General features: G+C 41.7%; 1 protein-coding gene and 1 long non-coding RNA gene across 3 annotated transcripts in view; one reads left to right on the plus strand and one right to left on the minus strand.

Annotated features, from left to right (window-relative positions):
* LOC129045915 (uncharacterized) overlaps window positions 1–24,331 on the minus strand; it is a 32,617-nt gene extending 8,286 nt beyond the window's left edge. Inside the window, exons 1-3 of one of the 2 annotated variants that reach the window (XR_010412584.1) lie at window positions 23,763–24,331; window positions 22,308–22,455; window positions 3,162–3,339 (exon numbers count right to left, since the gene is read on the minus strand). This is a non-coding gene — a long non-coding RNA (uncharacterized LOC129045915). Of the gene's footprint in view, window positions 1–2,805; window positions 3,340–22,307; window positions 22,456–23,762 lie in introns of those variants that run through there. The other variant, XR_008506401.2, reaches the window with a different exon arrangement.
* A 128-nt stretch (window positions 24,332–24,459) lies between these two features.
* The window catches only part of FHIP2A (FHF complex subunit HOOK interacting protein 2A), a 34,436-nt gene continuing 33,944 nt past the window's right edge, over window positions 24,460–24,951 (plus strand). The window contains exon 1 of the mRNA XM_045878919.3: window positions 24,460–24,771. Within this exon, the coding sequence (XP_045734875.1) occupies window positions 24,727–24,771 (45 nt within the window). The 5' untranslated portion in view covers window positions 24,460–24,726. The remainder of the gene's footprint in view (window positions 24,772–24,951) is intronic.

A 24,951-nucleotide genomic window follows, 5' to 3' on the forward strand; every position in this document is an offset into this window, starting at 1 on the left:
CTTCAGTTAGAACAAAAAAGCTTGGCGCCATCTGTGTCTCTTCTGCCTCCCTCACACCCCATATCAAATCTATTGGCAAATGAGGTCAATTTAACCTTCAGAATATGTCCAGATGAACAGAAAGCAAAATCCATGTACTTTCTTAACCCAGACCACCATTATCTCTGTTATCTGGATTATGGCAAAGTCTCTGTGATGGGCATGAGAATATGCCTCTCAGAGCTCCCAGTGTGGAAGGATAATTGACTGGTGGTCCCATCCATCACTGAGTTCACATGGAGGCCACACGTCCCACGGACTGCTTCCAGCTTCTGGCTGATTAGGAATACTGGGACAGGTCCATTCCTGGGAGACGAGTGCTTTGCTGGTGGGTGACTTTGGCTCAAGGACTCTCTGTTGGCCTTAAGACATTTCATAGAATTGCACTGTAGTTTCAGGCTGCTCCATCTGACCTTCCTGCCCCCCATTCTGTCCCTTATCTGGGTCAGACCTACATTGCAGTCTGAGGGCTCTTAACATCTATTCTGGCCCCTTTCCATGTGCCCTCTCAGGTGTTCCTCTTAATGAATCTCTCACACATCTAATCCCAACATGGCTTCTCAGAGGACTCAGACTAGCACAGTCTGTTCATTGGTCTTCCTGCTTCCACAATTACACTCCTACAGTCTCTATACAGCAGCCAGAAGGGATCAGGTGAAAACCAAACTCTTTACCTCTGGCTCTGGGTTCTACACGATCTGGCCCTTGCTCTACCCATAGATCTCGTCTCCCTTCTGCTGACTCTGCTTCGACCTCACAAATCTCCTGGCTATTCTTAACCCTTTAGGTATGGTTTGTTTGCCCTTGCACTTGTCTTTCCATCTGGAATGTTTGTGCCCCAGACATGTACATATCTTGATCCTTCTCCTCATTCAGGTCTGTCACTCTCTATCCTCTTATCCTGCTTTATTTTTTCTTCATGGCGTTTACTCACCATTTGACATATTAGGTATCTATTTTGTTCATTTGCTTGTTGACTCCTTCTCCCCACTACAACACAAGTGCCATGAAAACAAAGACTTTGTGGGGCGCCTGGGTGGCTCAGTCGGTTAAGCGACTGCCTTTGGCTCAGGTCATGATCCTGGAGTCCCGGGATCGAGTCCCGCATCGGGCTCCCTGCTCGGTAGGGAGTCTGCTTCTCCTTCTGACCCTCCCCCCTCTCATGTGCTCTCTCTCATTCTCTCTCTCAAATAAATAAATAAAGTCTTTAAAAAAACAAACAAACAAAGACTTTGTATTCACTCCCATATCCCCAACACAGATAAAAGTGTCTGGCACATAAGTACTTAATACATTTTGTTGAATGAATAATGATTTTTTTTAGAAGGCAGGCAGGGGCAGAGGGAGAGGGAGAGAGAGAATCTTAAGCACACTCCATGCCCAGTGTGGAGCCTGACATGTGGCTCGATCTCACAACCCTAAGATCATGACCTGAACTGAAATCAAGAGTCAGAAGCTTAACTGACTCAGCCACCCAGCTGCCCTTGAATAATAAATTCTTACTAAAAATCACGTATAGGGTCATAAAAGTCAAAGGAATTTACAAAGCTTAAGTTTGATTAGGAACATCGGAATTTTCTGAAGAATGAAAACACAACTAGAAAAATTAGTACCATAAGTAATTAAGGACATACATTTTTGTTTTCTTTTTTTGCTGATTATTAAAAAAACGCAAATTTTTTTAAAAAACAAAACTCACATTTATCACTAATCTATTTAACATAAAATATGAAGTAGTATTTTATTGCAAGTAAGCTCGTCACACTTAATTAGCTGGATTATAACCAGGAAAGTGCTAAAATATCAAGGGAGTAAAAGCTGTCTTTCTATGACTTTTGAGAGAGTAAGTGATACCAAGGAATAGTTAGAAATCTATTTTTTTTTTCAAGCTTAGAGAGAAAAATATATAGGAAAAATTCAAGAATCTCCCTAATGCTGGGAATATATGACAGCAAATTATCTTACTGACTGTAATGGGAAGTAACTGGAAATATATCTGAATTTCTGTGAGATTTAGTGAAATTGGAATCTTGAACACACTTGAGATTAATTAAAAAAAAAAAACCCATGTTGTCATGAAACTCAAACCTACTTTCCTACTTTTCCCCTGTTTTTCTCCTTTTCCTCTGCTTTTCTAGCTGTATTCTTAAAGGAAAAATAAAATCAAAACATTATTTAATCACACTTAGAAAATCTGAGTCCCAAACTGTAAGTCAACAGATCACGCAAAATTTCTCTGACATAATCGTTATGTGCATCCAAATGGCAGACTCCATGGCATGGAAGCGGAAGCCACAAAGTGCCTTTTTTGCAATCTGCCCTTCTCTGAATATTACATTTAGAGACGACAGACAGAAATGCAGACGTAGATCCTGCCATTGATTCACTGTAGGGAAGGTCAGAATTCTTGAAGTATTTAAATGATAGAACTACTATCAGGACTCTATGCCATCTTTGTCAAGTGATTAAAAGAAGCCAAGTAGAAATTTCAGTTCTGGTCTTACCACTCAGCTATTGCACACACTTGAATTAGTCCTCTCAATCCTTCCAGAAATAATGGCAAAAAGATGTAAGCATGTTTTAGAAATGCTTATGTATTATTATGGGGACAAAGAAAATTTTTACCTTACTGAATTTTATTCTGCATTCCATGAGGAAGCATGATCCAGTTTTCTTTCTTTTCCTTCCTTCCTTCCTTTCTTTCTTCCTTCCTCCCTCCCTCCCTCCCTCCCTCCCTCCCTCCCTCCCTCTCTCTCTCTCTCTCTCTCTCTCTTTCTTTCTTTCTTTCATTGATGAAAAAGCAAAACTGTGATCCACTGAACCTTTTTTAGGTAGTGCATGTGTTCAGTACAAAAGAAGTCCAAGATATATCAGAATACAGCATATCTAACAGAATATTGAGTTGAGAGCCTGCAGCCCTCTGTTCTCATTTTAAGTTGGACACTAGCTTTCTGACTATTAGTAAGTTTCAAAAAGTCTCAGAATTATTGATCTATTGTTAACAAATTATCTCCCAGGTTCTGGGAGTGGGTTCAGGGGTGGCTTAACTGCTTCTGGCTCAGGGATCCACATGAGCTTGCAACCAAGATGGCAGCTAGAGCTGCAGTCATCTGACAACTCACCTGGAGCTAGAGGCTCTGCTTCTAGGCTTGCTCGCATGTCCAATGGCAAGAGGCTCCAGTTCCTCTCCACGTGGGCTCCTCCATGGGCTTGCTCATGAGATGGCAGCTGACTTCCTCCAAAGTGAGTGATCCAAGAGTGAGAGAGTAACAAGGCAGGTGCTGTGATATCCTTTGTCACCTAAACTCAGAAACAATTACCATCAATTCTGCTGTATTCTACCGCTCACATAAGCTGACCTTGATGCACTATGGGAGAGGGAACGACACAAGGGTGTAAATAGCAGAAGATGGGAATCACTGGGGAACATCTTGAAGGCTGCCTTCCACACTCTCTGACCTCATTTTCCTCATCTATAGAATGAGGTCTTTTAACTAGATGACCTTTAAGGCTGGGACCTCCTCTCTCCCCAGTGCCACTTCCAGACCTTGATTTTCACTCTCACGTAGAAAATCCTGTTCCTATCACTCAGCCATCAAAAAGAATGAAATTTTGCCATTTGCAATGATGTGAATGGAACTAGAGGGTATTATGCTGAGCTAAGTCAGTCAGAGAAAGACAAATACCATATGATTTCACTCATCTGTGCGATTTAAGAAACAAAACAGATGAACATAGGGGAAGGGAAGGAAAAATAAAATAAGATGAAAACAGAGAGGGAGGCAAACCATAAGAGACTCTTAACTACAGGAAACAAACTGAAGGTTGCTGGAGGGGAGGTCGGTGGGGGATAGGGTAATTAGGTAATGGGCATTAAGGAGGGCACTTGATGTAATGAGCACTTGGTGTTACATGCAACAGATGAATCACCAAATTCTATCTGTGAAACTAATAATAAAGTAAAATAGAAAGGAAATCCTATTCCTCTTAGCTTTAAGCTGTACCAACCTCCACCCATCCATGTTGCTCTCATTTCTAGACTTCCTGGTCACCATCCTTCATCTATGTAACTTAGCACCTGACCTACAGTTGTCCTTTTCACTCCAAGTCCTGCCATTATTCTAAGACTTCCATGTCCTCATGGGTGACCCATCTGTTACCATGGCCTTCAAATTACTTAACCTCCTCATCTCCAATGCCCTTCCCAGCCATTTCATTTCAGAACCCATTCCATACTAATACCCTGAATTTGTCATCACCAAAACTGTTCAACTTTGTAAACAATAAATGCAATCACCTTACTCTCTCACTATAACTTCCTGTTTTTCTGATTCTCTAATCAATCGTCCCAAGATGGGTCCCCAGACCTGGATGGAACTTTCAGGAAACTGTGATATCTACTTTCTCTGTATCAGATCTCTCTTGTCTTCACTTCATATTGGATTTTAAAGTCCATCACTTGAAGAACCACTCTCTGGAGAGATTCCTCACCTCCTTTGTCTCATGATCTTTCTTTCACATCTGCCTGGGAAAGCCTTAGTCCTGATTGCTTTCAACTGACTATCTTATACCTTCTCTATCACCTACAACCAGGCAACTGAAGGCTGCTGGAGAAAAATCACATGACTGTTGGCTAGATAGATGGTCCTCACATTCACACAGGCTTCCATAGCTGTCCACCAGTTTCATAGTCAAGGTCCCCTAGTCAGCACTCTCTTCCAGTCCCAGAGAGACTGTTTCGAATACTCCCCACCTTCCTCAAAACTCCATATCTGCCCCTGCCACCTCTTCCTTCATCCTCATTTGCTCTTTTACTTTCCAAAGAAAATAAAATCCATTAGCTGAGACTCTTTGTATCCAAACCCGTTCTTTCCTCCTTTCCTCTTACAATGAAAGAAGAGCTTCACTTCTGATCTGGTCTGCCTCTGCCTAAAATTCCATTCCCTCTCACCTCCTCAGAAATGCTGACATTTTTTTTAACCCAGTGCAATCTCACGTCCACCTTCCCATCTTCCCTGAAGTAGTCCCTTGTTTTATTCTGTTGCCTTCTTCTTTTGTCTAAAACTACTGTCCACTATGATACCACTAGCCCCATGTAGCTGTTTTGCACTTGAAATACAGCTAGTCCCAAATGATAAATCCTCACCAGGCTTCAAAAACTTAGTATTTAAAGAAAAAAATGTAAATTATCTCTTTTATCACTTTCCATATTGATTGCATATTGAATGTATAGCTTTCTGGAGGGCAGAACAGGATAGCTAGATTGGCCTCTAATTCCTAAATATTCTATTCTGTGACCTGGCATTATGAAGTTATCTGGTCCACTTTATCTGAATGACATAACACATTTTCCTCTGTATATATACAAAGTTAAATTCCTCACAATGTTGAGCCCATTATAAAAAAATGCTATCTCTATTCATGAAGTAAAAGAAATTAGTTATCTGTTACTTTAATATTAACTGTATTCATAAAGTAGATAACTATGTAATGACTATTTTTTTCCAGGAAAGTTAAATGTGACTATTTTCTCCTTTATCTCCTTTATATAATAATATACTATGATATGCTATATTACATTCAGTGTATATTCTCATACACTATACTATGTGTGGTATTTATATGTAAGATTAATAATGCTGCAGATGCTATTCATACTTGAATATAGGAGTTTTTTGAATTTTAGCCCACTGGAGCCCATTCCAGATCTCTGACCTCAGAACAATAAGATAATAATTTTTTATTGTTTTAAGCTACGAGGTTTGTAGTAAATTGTTAAAGCAGGAATAAGAAACTTATACACTAATTTTAGACAATAAAGTCCTTTTAAAAAAAAATGCTATATTATTACATAGTTTCTGTGGACCAGGAGTTGGCATAGGTTTAGACTGGTCCTCTGCTCAGGGTTTTACACAGAGTGCAATCCAGGCATGCGCCTAGCTATGCTTTCTTGCTGGTTATCGGTCAGGGGCTGCTCTCAGCTGCTAGAGGCCCCCAAAGTTCTTTGCCAGATGACCCTCTCACAAATGGCTATTTGATTCTTCAAGGCTAGCATGAGAATCATTCTGACCTCCAAACGCTGCTTTTATTTTATTTTTTTCATCACAATAAGTCCACTCTTTAATCCCCATCACCTATTTCATCCACCCCCAAACACATATCTCCCCTCTGGTAACCATCAGTTTGTTCTCTATAGTTGTAAGTTTGTTTCTTGGTTTGTCTCTTTTTTTTCCTTTACTCATCTGTTTTGTTTCTTAAATTCCATGTATGAATAGGATCATACGGTATTTGTCTTTCTCTGACTTATTTCGCTTAGCATTATACTCTCTAGCTCTATCTATGTCATTGCAAATTGTAAGATTTCATTCTTTTTTATGGCTGAATAAGATTCCACTGTGTATATATACACCACATCTTCTTTATCTATTCATCTATCAAGGGACACTTGGGCTGCATCCATAGTTTGGCTATTATAAATAATGCTGTTATACATATAGAGGTGCATGTATCCCTTTGAATTAGTGTTTTGTATTTTTTTGGGTAAACACCCAGTAGTTCAATTACTGGGTTAGAGGGTAGTTCTATTTTTAATTTTTTGAGGAAATTCCATACCGTTTTCCACAGTGGCTGCACCAGTTTGCATTCCCACCTACAGTGCAAGAGAGTTCCTTTTTCTCCACATCCCTACCAACACTGGTTGTTTCTTGTGTTTTCGATTTTAGCCATTCTGACAGGTGTGAGGTGATATCTCATTGCAGTTTTAATTTTTTAGTTTCTACATCATTTATTTCTGCCCTAATCTTTATTATTTCCTTCCTTTGCTGGGTTTGGGTTTTGTTTATTCTTCTTTTTCTAGCTCCTTCAGGTGTAAGGTTAGGTTGATTAGTTGAGATTTTTCTTGCTTCTTGAGGTAGACTCTCAAGTCTTTTGACAGTTGTTACCTATCAATGAGTTTGTACATTATGTCTCTTGCTGAGCAGAAATACTTCATTTGATATGGTAAAATCCCTCAACGTTCCTCTTTACGGTTTGCCTTATGGAGTCTTGTTTAAGAAAATCTTCCCATTCTATAGTCTCTTACATTTTCTTCAATTTATTTATACAGATTTACCTTTCATTTTTACATCTGTAAACCATTTGGTATTTGTTTTTATATATATTGTGAAGAGACCTAGCATAAATTTTTTCCTTATAGCAATACAGATATTTTTCAATAGTCTAGACTGTTAAATTGGTTTATTAGTCTCTTCCTACATTATAACTGTGCTATTTTATTGCTTTGGCTTTACAATTGTTCTTTTTTTAATTGAGGTAAAATTCACATACCATAAAATCAAACATTTTAAAGTGAACAATTCAGTGGCATTCAGTACATTCACAGTGTTATGCAACCACCACCCCTATCTAGTTGCATAAGTTTACAGTTGCTTTTAATATTTGGTAGGATATGTTCAACTTTGCCTCAGTTTCCTCATCATTAAACAAAGACAACAATGTAACGTAACTCAGAGTGGTTATTAATATTTTTTTAAAACAGTATATATTAAGTCCTTAGAATAGTGGTTGGTAGGAGCACCTGGGTGGTGCAGTTGGTTAAGCGGCCCGACTGTTGGTTTTGGCTCAAGCCATGATCTCAAGGTCGTGAGATTGAGCCCCACATTGGGCTCCATGCTCGGTGCAGAGTCTGCTTAAGACTCTCTCCCTCTGCCCCTTCCCCCATGTGCTCTCTCTCTCTCTCTCTAAAATAAATAAATAAATCTTTAAAAATAAAAGAATAGTGCTTGGTCTTAGCTAGTATAAATATTATTATATCATAGTATTGCATTATGGTAAACAAACAAACACACACACACAGGCCAGGATGATTGATGTTAACATCTTTGCAGGTACCTCTGCCTCTTCCCAGACTCTGTATCTTGATGAGCACTGGGCTTATTTCTTCAACCTCTTCTCTACCCTATCTACATTCATCCCATTGGTGATTGTAACCAGATTCATGTTCTTAAATTTTCATGTAATCCTTGACCTCCCCACTGAGCTCTACACTGGTATATCCAATTGCCTATTCAGCATCTCCACTTGGATGTCTACTAGACATCTTATAGATTGAAAGCAGAACTCTTGATTCCCCCCTCTGAAAGTTCACTTCTCCCTGAGTATTTTTCATATTTAAAAATGACACCATCATTACAGTCATTCAGGCCAAAACCTTGGTGTCCTCCTTGATCTTGCTCTTCCCTCATTCATATCAAATTTTTCAGCAAATCTTGTCTGCTTTACCTGTGAAATGTATCTAGAGTCCAACTACTTCTCAACATTTCCTCCACCAACAAGCCACCATTGCCTCCTACTGGAATAACATGAGTCTCCCATCTGGACTCCCTGCTTCTATTCTTGCTTTCCCTTTATTTTCCACATAGTTACAGTCAGAGTGATCTTTTTAAAAATGTAAATTGAACATTTCTGTTCAAAACCATCAAATAGTTTCCAGTTTCACTCAAAATAAAATCCCAAATCCCTATGCCTTTGCCCCCCTGGTGAGATCCTCTGGCACTTGGTCTAATTGAGACAACCATAACCTAGCAGGTGTTTTGGAAATTCATGGAGGACTATAGCAGGGAACAGTACTAGATATCCTGCAATATACGGGATATTCCCATAAAAGAAAGAATTGTCTCTTGCTCTATAGGATTCTTGAATTTCTGGCTGGATATTGATGTAGGTGAAAAACCCATTTACTATTAGTTGAGAATTTAATATGTAACACAATGTCCAGGAAAGCACTACTCTGTAAATTAAGGGGAAGTGGCACACTATTTTGTTTGGAACATTACCAACAACTGCTCACCACTTTGAAATCACATTATTCTTGGCAACACCATTGGCTATTTGCATTATTTGTATAACACACCTGAAGAAATTGATAGCTATCATCTTCATGCTGATTCCACATGTAGATATAAACATCTTTTATCCTCCTCTATTGTAATTGAGTCTCTGCATTTATATGTTAAAACACACATAATTCTATTAAATTTGGCCCAAATCCACCCTCCTTAACTCCACTTTCTGGTGTAGGTCTAGAAAAGGGAAACTGTTATTTCCCTTTACCAGGTAACGCTGTGCTCACTTGTGCCAGCAGGGGGTGCTAGAGGGAGGGTATGAGGCAGAAGAAGAAAAGCACCTCTTCTGTCCTGTGTGGTTCCTGCCATTGTGACTTCAACAACACTACTTTCCTCTGCTAATGGCAATTGGCTCCAGTCTTTAGCTTCTTTGGCACTTCCAAATGAGCCTTAAGGTGCCCCCCTTGCAGTACTAGTATGAGCAGGACAGCACCTCTTTTCTCAGGGGACTAAGCCTTAGGTCTATGGGGTCCCTCTTCCAAGCCTCTAGTTTCTGAAAACACCAACCTCTGCTCTTTGTTCCTCTGGCAGGTTATTATATATGGGCCTCAATGTTTGCTTTTTTAGTCCTTCAAGCTCCACTGCAACACATTTCTTATATTATTTTTTTAAGCTTTTATTTTATTTGACAGAGAGAGACAGCGAGAGAGGGAACACAAGCAGGGGGAGTGGGAGAGGGAGAAGCAGGCTTCCTGCAGACAGGGGCCCCGATGCGGGGCTCGATCCCAGGACCCTGAGATCATGACATGAGCCGAAGGTAGCCACTTAAGCGACTGAGCCACCCAGGCGCCCCAAGCCTCCCACTCCTCATATCAGCTCTGGTCATGATCTCGGAGTCGTGAGATCGAGCTCTGTGTCAGGCTCCGTGCTCGGGAGGAGTCTGCTTGAGATTCTCTCTCCCTCTCCCTCCGCGCCCCTCCCCCGCCCCCCGCACACATGCTCGCTCGCTCTCTCTCTCTCAAATAAATAAATTTTAAAAAATTCCTCTGCTGAGATGACTGCTGTGGTTTCTGTTTTCCTGACTTCATTCTAATGAGTACTTGGTGCCAGAGTGGTTCTGGGAAACAGACCCTTGAAGATGGGATTTGGGATTGTTTGGTTATATCCTTAACTTTGCAATCACCTGAGCTCTTTGCTAATAGAAAATTGTTATCTGGTTATCTGTGGCCATATAAGGCATCATGGTTACCTAAAGTGTCACCTGTAGTTGATTGTGCCTACTGAAACAAGTGGTCTGGGGGACCAAGTGGTGGCTGCACTTGGTGATGAGTTATGGTAATAATGATGACTACAAGAACTGTGGGGTCAATGGCTGCTTCTGACCATGCTGGAGAGCTTATGGAAAGGGAAGAACAAGATCAGGGTTTTAAACTTTCATCTCAGGTCACAGCCAAGGGACTAGAGAGTATCTATGGCAGCCCTAAGATAATCTACTATTTCTCAGAGCGGCAGGGTCAAACTTACTGAAAATCATATCCAAAATTTAGTTGTCTGAGTTGTAAAGTAATAATTTAAGTTGAATTCACAGACTATGCATGTCTCTTATGTTAAACTTATGGCATTAAGAAGGAGTAGGCTTGAATGGGACCTCTGATGGAATTGAACAAAGATGAGAATTTGAACTCCCAGGTCTCTCTGAGCCCCCTCTTGCCAGCATAGCCTGCTCTCCTGTGTCTGAGGAGACTAGATTCACTTAAAGATCTCCTGTAACCTCACTTTAGGGAAGTCGCCTTGCAAAGACATGCCAATCATTCTCAAGACGCACCCTGACCATCCCTGAATGACTCTAAACTCAAAAGTAGAGTCCACTTGGCACACTCCAAGGAGATGAACACAAAGTTTGGCCTAGGACGACATAGCTATACTCTCAAAGAATTTCCAGATTTTTCTAACAAACAGAAAGATAAAAACTTATATATAAAGACTAAAATGTTGGAAATGGATTGAAGAGTATTACTCCAAGGAGGAAAGAATACAAAATAGGATCAGGGCAAATGTACTGATATAAATGCCCTTGAAAGAGATTCCGGAGATAATGTGTAAACTAGCAAACTTACCAGCTTCCCACCACACTGCCGGAACTGCTTGATGGCCTGATGATTTCAAGGCAGAAAAATCAAAACCCTTTATTACTGTTTAAGTCAAATGCAGGACTAAGATTATTACCTGACAGATGCTGTTTAACAGCTCCAAACTTCAGGCTGAGGTCCTTACTTTTTTTTTTTTTTAAAGATTTTATTTATTTATTCATGAGAGACAGAGAGAGAGACAGAGGCAGAGGGAGAAGCAGGCTCCCAAGGAGCAGGGAGTCCGATGCGGGACTCGATCCCAGGACCCTGGGATCATGACCTGAGCCGAAGGCAGACGCTTAACCGACTGAGCCACCCAGGCGTCCCTGAGGTCCTTACTTTAAAAGGGACTTTTCTTAGGAAGACTTGTTTCACAGTTAAAGTCAGCGTTGTTAGTAGCAGACCTACTACTTCTATTATCCTTACCACGGCTCCTTCCACAGTGTCAGCACCGAGCCAACGGTTCATAGTGTAGATCCCACTTTTTCAGTTCACACTTGTCAAGTCAGTTCCTACAACTGCAGTTCTGATTAATCCACAAATGGATTAATCCACAATGTATGGGGACCCAAAACATTCTCATCACCACCAACATGGTTTCATGACAGCATGCAATGAATGAGCCAGACTCATTTGAAGAGAAAACAAGATGATGACCACTATAATACCATGTAAAAGAAATATAATCTAGCCTTGATGCATTTCCGGGTAATGAAATGAAGCACTCTAGACCCTCTCAAGTTGCATCTTAGAAACTTTAATGAAATTGCAAAAACCTATGAAATTGGTTTTATAGAGCATGAGTGGGGGGAAATAGGAGGATGATAAGGGAAGGAAAAATAACACTCCTTTAAATACCATTTTATATAGGTCTATATCAGTCAGGATTCAGTCAGAGATCCAGAACCATTAGGATCTCTCTCTCTCTCTCTCACACACACACACACAGATTTGTTACAAGGATTAGACCTTATGCTGTGGTGGGAGCTGATAAAAACAGTCTGTGTAAGGCTTTGTATCTGATGTTAGACCTTGAAATCTGCAGGCTGGCAGTTGAGAAGAGGGGTTGTCAAATGGTGACTGGAGTCTGTGTCAGTCTCACTGTCTCCAGCTTTAATGATGTGGGTATCATGCAGGAGAAGCTGACGCCCTGTGTCCCAGAGATAAGTGCACATCTGCAGGAGGAGTCAGAGAGCTGAGGGAAGATCCAGGGGAAGGTGAAGCAGCTGTGGGCTGCCTGCCCACACCACACCAAGGAGGTGAGTCAGCAGACAAACAACAATGTGCATGAGCTGCAGAAGCACCCAGAGACCCTTACCCAATCTTCTGAGCGTAAAAAGATTACATGTCTGCTGCTGCATGTTTGTGCTGCACATCTCACACAAAAATGTCTCTTGTGGCACACCCTAGCTGGAAACATATAGGGGAGGGAATTATGGGAGATGTAGTTCAGCCCAACCTATTCGACACACTACAAAGCCTCTGCAGTCGATGGATTCCCTGTCAACTTGGCACACATACACATCTCTTTAAATTCACTTAATTTCCAAATGAAGGCAATTAAAAGGTCAAGTTTCCACCTAATACGTACAATTATCCCATATATAACTAAAACCACATTAATCATATTCCCAAAAGAGGCTATGAAATCTCTTTCTCATCTTTGGGTGATGTTCATTCCTCTTTGAGCTAATTTATACTCTCTCTTTTGTACCCTATAATTTAACTACTGAGATGATAGGGGAATAAGAAGGGGAAGAAAACAGGTTTTTGGTATATATATAAAAAAACATAAATATAAACATATTCATATAAAATAAGAATTACTCATAACGGCTTTAGCCCTTATTTCTGCAACTGGTCATATGGTCATAACTTGTATATATACCACCTTCTACTACTAGTTTCATATTCCCCTTACCCTCAGCCAGTGCCTCAGCTGGGTGGTTTTTTTGGTGACTCAAATGTTTGTTCCAGGAGAGTCTGGGACATTAGCCATACAGCCTAAATTGGGTTGTTGTAGTTTTCCATTCACTGTGATCATAGGACCTGGAAGCAAGACTAAGAAGCAGCCCAGGGGACATCCTGCATTCTAGACATACTCCTCCTTGCTCCCACTGAGTAGTAGCAATCCAACTCTCCTTGATGTCCTCCATGATGAAAACAGTGCAGTGGAATCAAGCTGCCACAGGAAGCTGACTTATGCCCTTAGGGAATGGTTCCACATCGGGTGCTCAGTTGGTCTCTGCAGTTGGCAGGTAGGACACTCAACAGTGGCTTTGTTGTATTCGTCTTGGTGAGTGGAAGTCCATGTTTCTTATCCCATGCTTAACCTCCCATCCTTGCTGAGGTGGCTATCTTGTGAGCCCACTGGGCAATGATGATAAGAGTGGTTGGGGAAGGAGGCTGATAGACATCCACAAAATGGGTCATCTTATCCAGCTGATTAAAATTCTGTACGTAGGTTGCCCTCTGAAGAGCATTTACATGGGATGCAAATATATTTATACTCTGTTCCCACTCAGAGGGCTCTATCCACATACTTCTTCTTCAGACCTCCTTGTCACCAATCTTCCAGTCACGTCTTTCCAAGTTCCTGACCATACAGCCAAACCATTAACCATACATATCTCAGGAATCAGTGGATACCCATATCTCTGGCTACCTCCACTTTCAGGAAAAGCAAACAACCTGGTGCACTGTTGCACATTCTGCTCCCCAGAGGCTTCTCTTCCCTGTTTTGCAGGGTCATCTTGGAACGGGGCCATAGTGCTGTCCACATCCAGGTGCTACCAGTAGATCATGCAAAACCATCTGGAAACCAAACCAGAATTTTTTTTTCCTTAGCAAACTGGTCAGAGAATTCTTCATGAGGCCACAAGTGATAACCAGGGGAAAAATTGCTGTATAAGTAGGGCCATGGTCATCTGGACCACTTCCTTATGCAACTTACTTGCATCTCCAGAATCTTCTTGAGCCCAGTCTCGTATATATGAAGTGCGGCTGGGCATGCCTGACTTAAATGGATGACTTTATGAGTCACACAACACCAGGTCATTAAGCACAGCTTAGGTCTCATGGTAATGTGGTGGTCCACTGTCAAGCATTCAGTGTACATTAAGGCCACATGGTAAGTAAGAAGCTGCTTTAAAAAAAAAAAAAGCAAGTTTTATATATAGAATTTTATATGGCTTTGCTCCAAAATCCTGAGAGTCTGTACTGCAGCTCTTGTTTAAGAGGTTTCCAGGTGCTCCAGACAGTAACGCTATCTTCCCCTCAACACGTCATACACCGTTGAGTCTGCTGGGTCATAGGGACCAAGTGGCAGGCCAGCGTATACCACAGCCTGAACCTGCTACAAAACCTTCTATTGTTTGGAGACCCACTCAAAATTGGCAGCTTTTTGGGTCATTTAGTAAATGGGTCAGACTAGTGGACAAAAATGAGCTATATATTGCTTCCAAATTCCAAAGGGGTCTACTAGGTCTTCTACCCTTTATTGGTGGTAGCATGGGGCCAGATGTCACAACTTGTTCTTCACATGGAAAAGATATCTTGACGTGCCCCAGACCTCTGAATGCCTAGAAGTGTCTCCAAGATGGCAAGCCTCTACATTTTTGTGGGCCTTCTTTACCCCTCCTGGCCCATATGTCTCTTAATAACATGCATAAAGATGTTAATACTTCCCACTCAGCAATCAGCAGAATATCATTAAGGTATTAGACTAGCATGAGGCAAAATTAATGTATGATGTTAGAAGTCAGAACAGCAAAGAGCCCATGGCAAGGGTTGGGGACTGGGAATGGGCATTAAGAGGCTCCTTCAGAATGCTCTTTCTTGATGTGAGTGCCCACTGTCCCTGCCATTCACTTTGTGATAATTCACTATGCTTTACACATACGAGTTTTCTGTGTTTATTATACTTCTATTAACATTTTTACATGAAGAAAGGGGGAAACCTTTGGGTTTCATAGCATTGAAAATTACTGCTTTCCATGATCTGACTCCTGGCCACCTCCCTAACTGCATATGCATTCAACTGCTTTCCTCAATCACCTACCTATTCCAGCCACGCTGCCTTCCTCACATACGCCAACGTCTTTCCCATCAGAAGGTATACGCACTTGCTGTTGTCACTGTCAGAAGTGTTCTCTCCTCGGCACAAAGCTAATTTCCTTGCTGTATTATGTGGCACCTCCTCAGAGAGGACTTCTTTGTCCACTTGATTTAAAATAAGACTTCCCCAAATCATCTTCTCTCCCCTTACTCTAGTTTACTCTTTATATAGTGGGTCTTTGTAACGTGTGTGTGTGTGTGTGTGTTGCTCAATAAAGATTTTATTACAGAATGAATATTGAGTCTTTAGAATTTCCTTAGGCTTCCTTTGTGTCTTGGTACATAATCAAATTTTGTGAATGTTCCATCTATGCTTGAAAATGTGGTATCTTTGATTGGTATAAATTTCTACATAACTTTTAGTTCAAGCTTGTTAATCATGTTATTCAAATGCCCTGTATCTTTTCTTATTTTCAGAGCTTGATGTATCTGTTCACGTTAGGGGTGAATTAAAACCTCCAAGTACTTGGGGCGCCTGGGTGGCTCAGTCGGCTAAGTGGCTGCCTTTGGCTCAGGTCATGATCCCAGGGTCCTGGGATCGAGCCCCGTGTCAGACTCTCTGCTCAGCAGGGAGCCTGCCTCTCCCTCTCCCTCTGCCCCTGCTGCCCCCCCTGCCTGTTCTCTCTCTCTGTCAAATAAATAAAATCTTAAAAAAAAAAACCCTCTAGGGGCACCTGGGTGGCTCAGTCGGTTAAGCGTCTGCCTTCGGCTCAGGTCATGATCCCAGGGTCCTGGGATCGAGCCCCACGTCGGGCTCCCTGCTCAGTGGAGAGTCTGCTTCTCCCTCTCCCTCTGTCTGCCTCTCTGCCTACTTGTGCTCTCTATCTCTCTGTCAAATAAATAAATAAAATCTTTAAAAAAAAACCCTCTAAGTACAATAGATTGTCACTTTATCTCTGTAGTTCTGTCAGCTATTGCTTTCTATATTTTGTGTCTATACCATATATTTTGTCTATATCAAGTATATTTACGAACATAAAAATTATGTCTTCTTGATCCACTATTATTTTGCCAATATGTTATATCTGTTTTTACCTCTTGTGGTGTTTTTCATCTTCATTCTATTTCGTCTATACTTGTTAACCTGGTTTTTCTTTGTTTCATATTTCTAAGGTACATCTTTTTCTATTCTTTATTAGAGCCTATCTTTACCCTTTTGTTTTAAACATGCCTTTTCTAGAAAATATGGTACTAGGTATTTTTAAAAATCCATTCTATGCATCTCTGGCTTTTAATTGGTGAGTTTAGTCCATTTCTGTTTATTATAATTAATACAAAAACCTATTTTGTTTTCTATTTTTCATGCTTCGATATATTTTTTACCATATTCCATTGGATTGAGCAAAATTTTTTGTATACTTTGCATTTTTATTTTTCTAGTGGCTATTCAGAATTAAACACTACATTTCCCAACCACCAGATGTGGTCATGTAAGTTCTGGCTGATGAAATGTTAGCAGAAGTGTGGAACTTTCAGAAAGAATTTGTTAAAAGGGAAGAAGCAGACCCTCTTCCCCTTGCTTCCTCCTGCTACTTTTCCCAAAATTGGAAACTGGACGTGTAGCACCTATGTGGGACCACAAAGTGATTTTGAGTATGGCAGTGATAGATGGTATACAGAAAGTTAAGAGTGTATCTCTATGATAATGTCCTAATACTAGTCCTGGCTACTGACCAGGCAAAATTCTTTCACCTGAAAGGGAAAGAAACTTTTTTAAGTCACTGTTATTTGGGATTTTTTTTGTCACGTGCAGCTGCTGGACCTAATATGGCATAGCTCAATTCCAGGAATTATTTCTTTTATTGTAATTAATCTCTTAGCCTATGAGATGAATGTGTATCTCCCTTGGTATACATCCAATTAATTTGTAGCACTTGGCCTTTCTGTCTGGACTTCTTCCACCCTAATTCCCACACACAGTGGGTTTCCTCAAAAGTAGAGCCTGAGATGAAGACTTGACTGTAAGTAGTTTACTTCAGATCCTGGGAAGTGAGGGTGTAGGGAGAATAAGAACGAAGGAACAAAGGCATAAGAGGGCTATTGAGGTCACTACTGTGGTCAGTAGGTACTTGATCCTACTGGGACCTCCCGAAAAGTGCTCAGAACACTTCCTAGAATTGTTTCCCACCACAGAGACAGGACACTGGAGTATTTACCCATTAGATTCCAAACCCTGTTGGCTAAGAGTTGTCCTCATGGGTTCAACTCCACCATGCTTTTGGAAGGAGCAGGCTCCCCATACAGAATTTTCAGGGGCAGAAATTCTAATGAGAGTAGCATGAGACTGAGATGAGAAGCTGTCACCATGAGGTGAGTCTGAACTTGCACAGAACTGCCCACCACAGCTGCAACCGCAATCAGAAATGGGCAAAGGGAATGTGGTAGCGGACACCAGTGGGACCTGCTATTCTGGCCAAGGAGTTTTCACAGTTGCTATGTAAGTTTCTGAAATCTATCGGCTTCCTCCTCGTTGCTATGGCAGCTGTAGAGCTGAGTTCCGGAAATGAAGTGTGTAGTCTATGCAAATTCACCATTTTATCTTGAACCAAACTCCCAATTTTAGAAACTCACTTCTCCCTGAGCTTTTTCACATGTTTTCCTATCTCTTTGACTGCTTTTTTCCAGTGAATTCCTCTTCCCTATTCTGGCCCTTAAATGCAAGGAGTCCTCATGTTTATATTCATTCTTTTTTCTTTCATTATACTATCTCACTGAACTATCTCCCTCATTTCCGCATCTCATTTACCACCTATAAGAGATAACTTTTCCAATCTTTATTTCTAGCCCAGATCTCTCTCCTGATTTCTAATTCAAATTTATCACCCCATACTAGACATGCTCACACAGATTCATCATACAGGTCAGCAAATCTAACATATTAAAATAAAAAGATCTTATCTTTCCATATCTCAGTTACAAGCAATCTCAGTCTTCACCTAACCTCATGCAAGCTAGAAACTCCACAACATCTTTGCTTTCTTCTTTTCTCATATTTAATCATTTACAAAAGTTGGGTTGCTCTCACCACATCTTTCAAGACTACTCTCTCCTTTCTATTCCCATAGTAATTAACCTTTATAATCTTGTCTGAGTTTTTTTTTTTTTAAGATTTTATTTATTTATTTGACAGAGAGAGACACAGCGAGAGAGGGAACACAAGCAGGGGGAGAGGCAGAGGAAGAAGCAGGCTTCCTGCTGAGCAGGGAACCCGATGTGGGGCTGGATCCCAGGACTCTGGGATCATGACCTGAGCTGAAGGCAGACGCTTAACGACTGAGCCACCCAGGTGCCCCTTGTCTGAGTTTTTAAAGAAGTACCAAAAATGGTTTCTTGCCTCTAGTTTCTCCCCTTGCCAAATAAAAGGCATAGTGTTTATACCAGTATATAATTTAATCAAGAAGTTTTACATGGTTTGTTATGAAAGCCCCTATCCTTCCTCCAAAACTCCCAATTTCCTGCTCCACAGAAGAATCTCTTTCAACACCTTGAGCAAACTCTTATTAACTTCCTTTCTTTAAATAATATGCCCGTAATTTCACTTCATGATATTTCTGTTCTAACCAATATCTAATGTTTCCTCATGACAGATGATAAGGATTTAGCTTCTCTCTCTCTCTCTCTCTCACACACACACACACGCCCCGCCCCCACTTCCACCACATATCCATCCTTTCATCTTCCCAATATAGTAGCAATAACATAACTTTAATTAGATCAGTGTTTACATTACTACAGTTATATAGACATATTTGTAGTCGAGCCATGTATGTATTATGATTACTTGTTCCTACAGAATATTTTATTTTCCTTGGTGTTCATAATGATCTCATTTTTTTCTTTGCTTAGTTTTCTTTGTATTTATCACTAGTTCAACCTCAGACTCTCCTATCTTGTAAATCTCCTTAAACACATAGATAATCCATCTGTAAGTTTTATCTTCTTGAGGACATCTCTTCTGACCTGTGCCAGTCTGGACTGGTTGGTTGGCTGTCCCAACTTGATGCATAGTTATCCTGGAATTCTGCTTCACCAACACCCTAGGAATTTCCTTCACCTCCTTCTGATGATGCGCCCTCTGATCTGATTCCTTTATCCCTTTTCCCTTTGGTTTACTCCCTGAGGTTTCATGGAGCATGTCTTCTGATAGCTTCTTGAGAGTGCAAGGTAGGAGAAATTTTCAATACCCTGCACAACTGAAATGATTTATTTTATATTCATACTTGACAATTTCTTAGTATAGAATTTTAGATTGAAATTATTTTCAGAATTGTAAAGGCATTGCCCCAGTGCCTTCTTAGTTCCCATGCTGTTGTAATTCTTAATTCTCTGTATGGACTTTTCTTTTTTTCTCTCGTTGGAAACTGTGTAGGATCTTCTCTAAACGCGGTGTTCTGAATTTCACAGTAACATCCACTAGAGTGAGTCTATTTTCATTCATAGTTCTGGCATTTAATTGAAAATTCATGTCTTTCAGATCTGTAAAATTATATTGAATTTTTAGTTCAATGATTTCCTCCCTCTGTTCACTCCAATTATTCAGATGTTGGATCCTGGATCAGCACTCTAATTTTTGAAAAACTTTCCCATTTTTCATCCCTATATCATTTTTGTCCTAGTCTCAGAGAAAATATTTCAAATTTATTTTCTATCCTTTTTACGTTGTTTTTCATTTCTGTTATCATATTCTTGATTTCTAAGATTTCCTTTTTGTACCCTAAATGCTTTTTAAAATAGCATACCATTCTTGTTTTAAAAGATGCTATATCTTTTATCTGAGAATATTAATGATTGTTTTTAAGTTTTCTTCTCCACCTCTTCCTATCAACTGCAATTAATTGTTCCTTCCAAGTTTCTTTTTTGTCCTGACTTTTCTTTTGGTCTCTATCATTAACTTTTTTCAAATTGTTGATGACCCAGACTCTCTGATCCCATTTAAGAGAGGTGCATGAAAAAACTCAGTGGACGCTCCAAGCATGCATACAAGCTTGTCAACTACAGGCTGCACTGTAGTGTTGTATGGGTTCCCTCTTCAGTACCTTTACGTCTTTTCTCTTAGACTAATCAGATTCTCCAGAGAGGACCCTACCTATCTTCTTGTGGGGGGAGGGAGGGTGGTGGTCAGCCTGATGCTTTCATTCTGGGGGCCAAGAAGAGGATGAGGGTTGGGGATGTGTTCAGTATACACAATTATCTACCTTCACTTTGATGTGATTTGAAGGTTGGGATTGAGAGCCAATGGCCAAGAAAGAATTCTTGAGATGTCTTCAGTGCAAAAAGATGGTTTTATTAAAGCACAGGGACAGGACCTGTGGGCAGAAAAGAGCTACACTGGGGTTGTGAGGTGGGGCTTTGGAGGTGGGGGAAGTAAAGACAAAGGGAGGTTTCCAAAAGGACTTTCATATACTAAAGGAGACTCACAGGATCCTGGAGGTCTACCTATTGTTAGGAAAAGGTCATTTATTACTGTTTAGTAAACCCTCAGTCATGAGACCCTTCAGATGTGTATCAGTGGGCCACATGCTTGGAGGATGATGGCTGTAACTTGGGGGTAGAGATAAAGGAAGTCTCCAAAGGAATTTTTGTATTTTAAAGAAGACTTACAGGATCCTCCAGGTCAGGCTAAGGTTGCCTTTTGCCCTTAGCAAAGTGTCAACATCAAGGCAGTTGAGCTCCCAGAGAAAGGTCGCTCTACAGGTTTCAAGGGCTTGCCAATGGGCTGTAGGCAGTAAGGAAATTTAATTTTTTCTTTTGCCTTTCATTCCCACATCAACTTTATCCTCCTCTTCCTTCCTGACAATATGAAGCCTCAGATCTTTCCTGGAATTAGTCTCTAATCTGAAACCAGGGTGGAGAAGGGGAAGTCAGCCAATCTTGTACCTCGGGGATGATCTATCTACTTCTAAACAAGCTTTCAATCCATCCTGCTATTTTCAGTCCCACTTTTACCTCTATTTCCAGAGGTACTCATTGCTACTGACTTCAAAGTCATTGAGAAGGTTCTGTAAATGTATTAATATATCACTTCGGATCTTAGTTTTCTTAATTGTTGCCTTAGGATTCAGCTTTCCTAAGGCACCATATCAGTTATTCCCTTTACCACTACTTTCCAATTCTCAAAATTTTGTTGCCATTTCCTCTCTTAATTTGCTTGTCCTTTTGGGCTTATACTCTGAGAAATCCCTTTACTGTAATTGTAGTAGCATTTAGGGAGGAAATGTTGCTAAATTCAATCTTATCTATTTAACCAGAAGTCTGCCAAACTTTGGAAGTAGGTATCATCTAACTCTCTGTCCTCATCCAAACTGAGTTTCAGTTTTATGGATTTTTCTGTGACCTTGCTGATTAAACTTTGTTCAGTAAAGGATTTAGCAAACTCATTCACTCTGAAGTGTAATGAATGATAGAATTTGATGTATTCTCTCTCAAGGGTATTTTAATTTTTAGTGGGGACTAAATTTCTTTTTTGACTTAAGTCAACAGAATAAAAAAATAAAGTGCTAAGTGAGGAATTTCAGGTTCTCATATCTAAGTGGCTTGGAGGCCAGGGAAGCTTGTATTATGCTTTCTCAAATCACACTTTGTTGTGGGAGGTCCAACCCTGCCCATGTGTCACTACAAACTTTCTAGGATGAGAAGAGTATCTGCTCAATTATAATTCTAGCCCAACTTGTATGTCTTGGAACCTAGATATCAGGGAGATGAATCATCTTCCTAAATATTGATATTAATCTTGAGCGAAACATTTTTTATGATGTTCATAATAAGTATACAAAGACGGGCATCATCAAATGCAAACAACTCTCAATAAGCCTGTGTTAAACAGACCCTCTTTTACAATTAGTGGTTGTAAGGCATTATGAAAATACAAAATGCCACATAAATGTATTTATTAGGTCAGGAAAATAATTATGGTTAATAATATGACTAACCACCTCAAGCTGTGTGCATGATAAAAAATATGTCCTCTTGGTTGAAGCAGACACAATTAGCCAGAATTTGGTAGGGCACATTTCAATTTTTAAGCAAACAACAGAGGGTGTCTCCAGCATTCTGGAGACTAGTACACAGAAAATTAAAGTCACATTTATTTACCTGCATTGCGAGGATATAAGCAACAGAAACAGAGGAGAAAAGAAGACAAAACTACAGACAGTTCCCAGTTTACAATGGTCTGACTTACGATTTTTTTGACTTTATGCTGGTGTGAGAGCGACAGGCATTGAGTAGACACCGTCCTTGGAACTGGATCTGTTCCCAGGCTAGTGATACGCCGAAGGGTGCTCTCACGATGCCCTGCGGCAGCAGCTTCCAAGGCTCCCCGTGGGCCGCTAGGGTAAACAACTGATGGACTTAAACTCATTGTCACTTTCAGTACAGTTTTCAATAAAGTACATGAGGTATTCAGCACCACTATGTAACAGGCTTTGTGTTAGATGATTCTGACCATCTGTATGTTAATGTTAAGTATTTGTCCTGAGCACATTTAGGTAGACAGGTAGACTAAGCTATGATGTTCTGTAGGTTAAGTGTATTAGATGCATTTCGACTTAAGATATTTTCAACTTATGGTGGAGGTATGGGGACATAACCCCACTGAAGGTCAGGGGAGATCTATAGTTAAAGTGTCCTCCTTGGGGCTCCTGGGTGGCTCAGTCGGTTGAGCATCTGCCTTCAGCTCAGGTCCTGAACCCAGGGTCCTGGGACGGAGCCCCGCACCCGGCTCTCTGCTCAGCAGGGAGTCTGCTTCTCCCTCTCCTTTTACCCCTGCTCCTGCTCTCTAATAAATAAATAAATACAATCCTTTTTTTTTTTTTTTTTTTAAGTGTCCTCCTTAAACCTTGACTTCTGGCTCTACCATTTTGTTAAATACTAGTATTACTACTAATAATAATGGTAATAACAAATGCCAATGTACTGCTTACTATGGACTGGACATGGTTAAAGTATTTTACATATGTTAATACATTTCCACACAACCTCTCACGGTAGGTGCTATTCTCCCCAATTTCACAGATGAAAAAACTAAAGCACAAAGAGATTAAAAAACTTGCCACGGTGAGGGGCAGAGGGATTTAAATTCAGACTACCCACCTCCAGAGACTAGCTCTTACCACTCCACACCGCTGCTACTTTTCTGCTTTTTTTCTGTTCAACAAACTCAATTACAAATCCGCATTTTCTTTTTTTTTCTTAATTATTTATTTATTTATTTATTCATGAAAGTCAGAGAGAGAGAGAGAAGCAGAGGCAGAGGGAGAAGCAGGCTCCCCGCCTAGCAGGGAACCCGATGCGGGACTCGATCCCAGCACCCTGGGATCATGACCTGAGCCGAAGGCAGACGCTTAACCATCTGAGCCACCCAGGCGCCCCAACAAATCCGTGTTTTCATCACCAGTTATGCAAAACTTACTCCACGCTCACCTTATCAAGAACTTAACGGTCCTTTTGATAAAATACCAATACTAGCAAAAACAAACACAAAGTTCTCCAGGATATGAACATTTTCATAACTTGTATCAACCCAACCTAAAATTTACCACGGCGCCCTGTGCTTCTTCAAAGTTTGGCGAATATACTGTTGCATAGTGTTTTTAAGAAGCCTCCGCCCAAGGACTTACAATGTAGCCCCACTCACCTGTCGTATGCATTTAGCAGAATCCCTCCAGATTCTTTCCCTCTCTGTTTTCCAGTATCATCTGATAAACAGAATAGAAAATACAATACTGAATGCCCTGCACCTATCAAACAAGTTACAAACTATTGACTGAACCATCTTACTATTTGTCCATTTGGGGCTTCCTGTTTTAATGGTGAATAATTAACAATTAATAATATATTTTGCAGTTAGCAAAGCCATTTCACCAACATTAATTGATTTGTTCTAATTCTTAGCATTTAAATGCACGGACCATTTTTGCCTTAGGAATACTGTACTGTTTCTTACGAGTCTCCCAAATCTGCCCTTAAAAGACGAACCTCGGAATATTATGTACAGATATGGCTACGTTTCCCTCCAACATCGGCCTGCTACTGCCCCCGCAGAAACAAAACTGGGAAGCTGGCTGAATTTTTCAGACGTGAGACGACCGTGTCCGAGGCGCGCGCGAGCAGGGAGAGGGCGGCGCCCGCACCCCTCGGGTTCCCGCCCCCCGCCGGCTGCGGCCTCTCGGCGCCGCTTCTCCCGCCCCCGCGGCGTCCAGCCGCCCCGCCGCTGGGCAGGCCAGGTCGGGGCCTCCGCGGGCCGCGGCGGCGCCCCCTGCAGGCCGCGGCGGGCAGAGCGGGCGGAAGGAACCCGAGCCGGGCTGCCACCGTGTCCGAACCGGAGCCTCAGCCGCCGCCGGAGCGTCGCGGGGTCCCGAGTCCGAGCCGAACGCCCTCCTCGCCGCCCGCCGCGTCCCAGCGCCCGCCGGAGCCGCCGCGCCGCCCGCGCACCCCCGAGGCGGCCGCGCCCGAGCCCGCCTCGGCCCTCTGCCCGTCCTCCCCGCCCCGCACCGGCCTTCACTCTGGAGCCGCCCCGGCAGCCGCAGCAGGGGCGGCGGCGGCGGATCGAGGAGCTCTCCAGGTCGTCCCGGGAGAGGCTGCTGCAGTCCCGGGACAAGATGTTCTCCAAGTTCACCTCCATCCTGCAGCACGCCGTGGAGGCGGTAAGGCCGCGGGCAGCGGGTTCACGACAGGCCGGGGATGCGGCGGCCTGCGTTCCCGGCGGCCTCGGCCTGGGCCCCGGCGGCCCGGTTCCCGCGGAGGGGCGAGGCCGGGGCGGGCGCTCCGGGGCCTCGGGCCTGGCTCGGAGCAGGCCCCCTCCTCGCCGTCCCGCCCCGGGCCGC

This window comes from Mirounga angustirostris, unplaced genomic scaffold, assembly GCF_029215605.1.
Source record: "Mirounga angustirostris isolate CCGP_5_RB_7025 unplaced genomic scaffold, mMirAng1.0.hap1 SCAF_6, whole genome shotgun sequence".
Lineage (NCBI taxonomy): Eukaryota > Metazoa > Chordata > Mammalia > Carnivora > Phocidae > Mirounga > Mirounga angustirostris.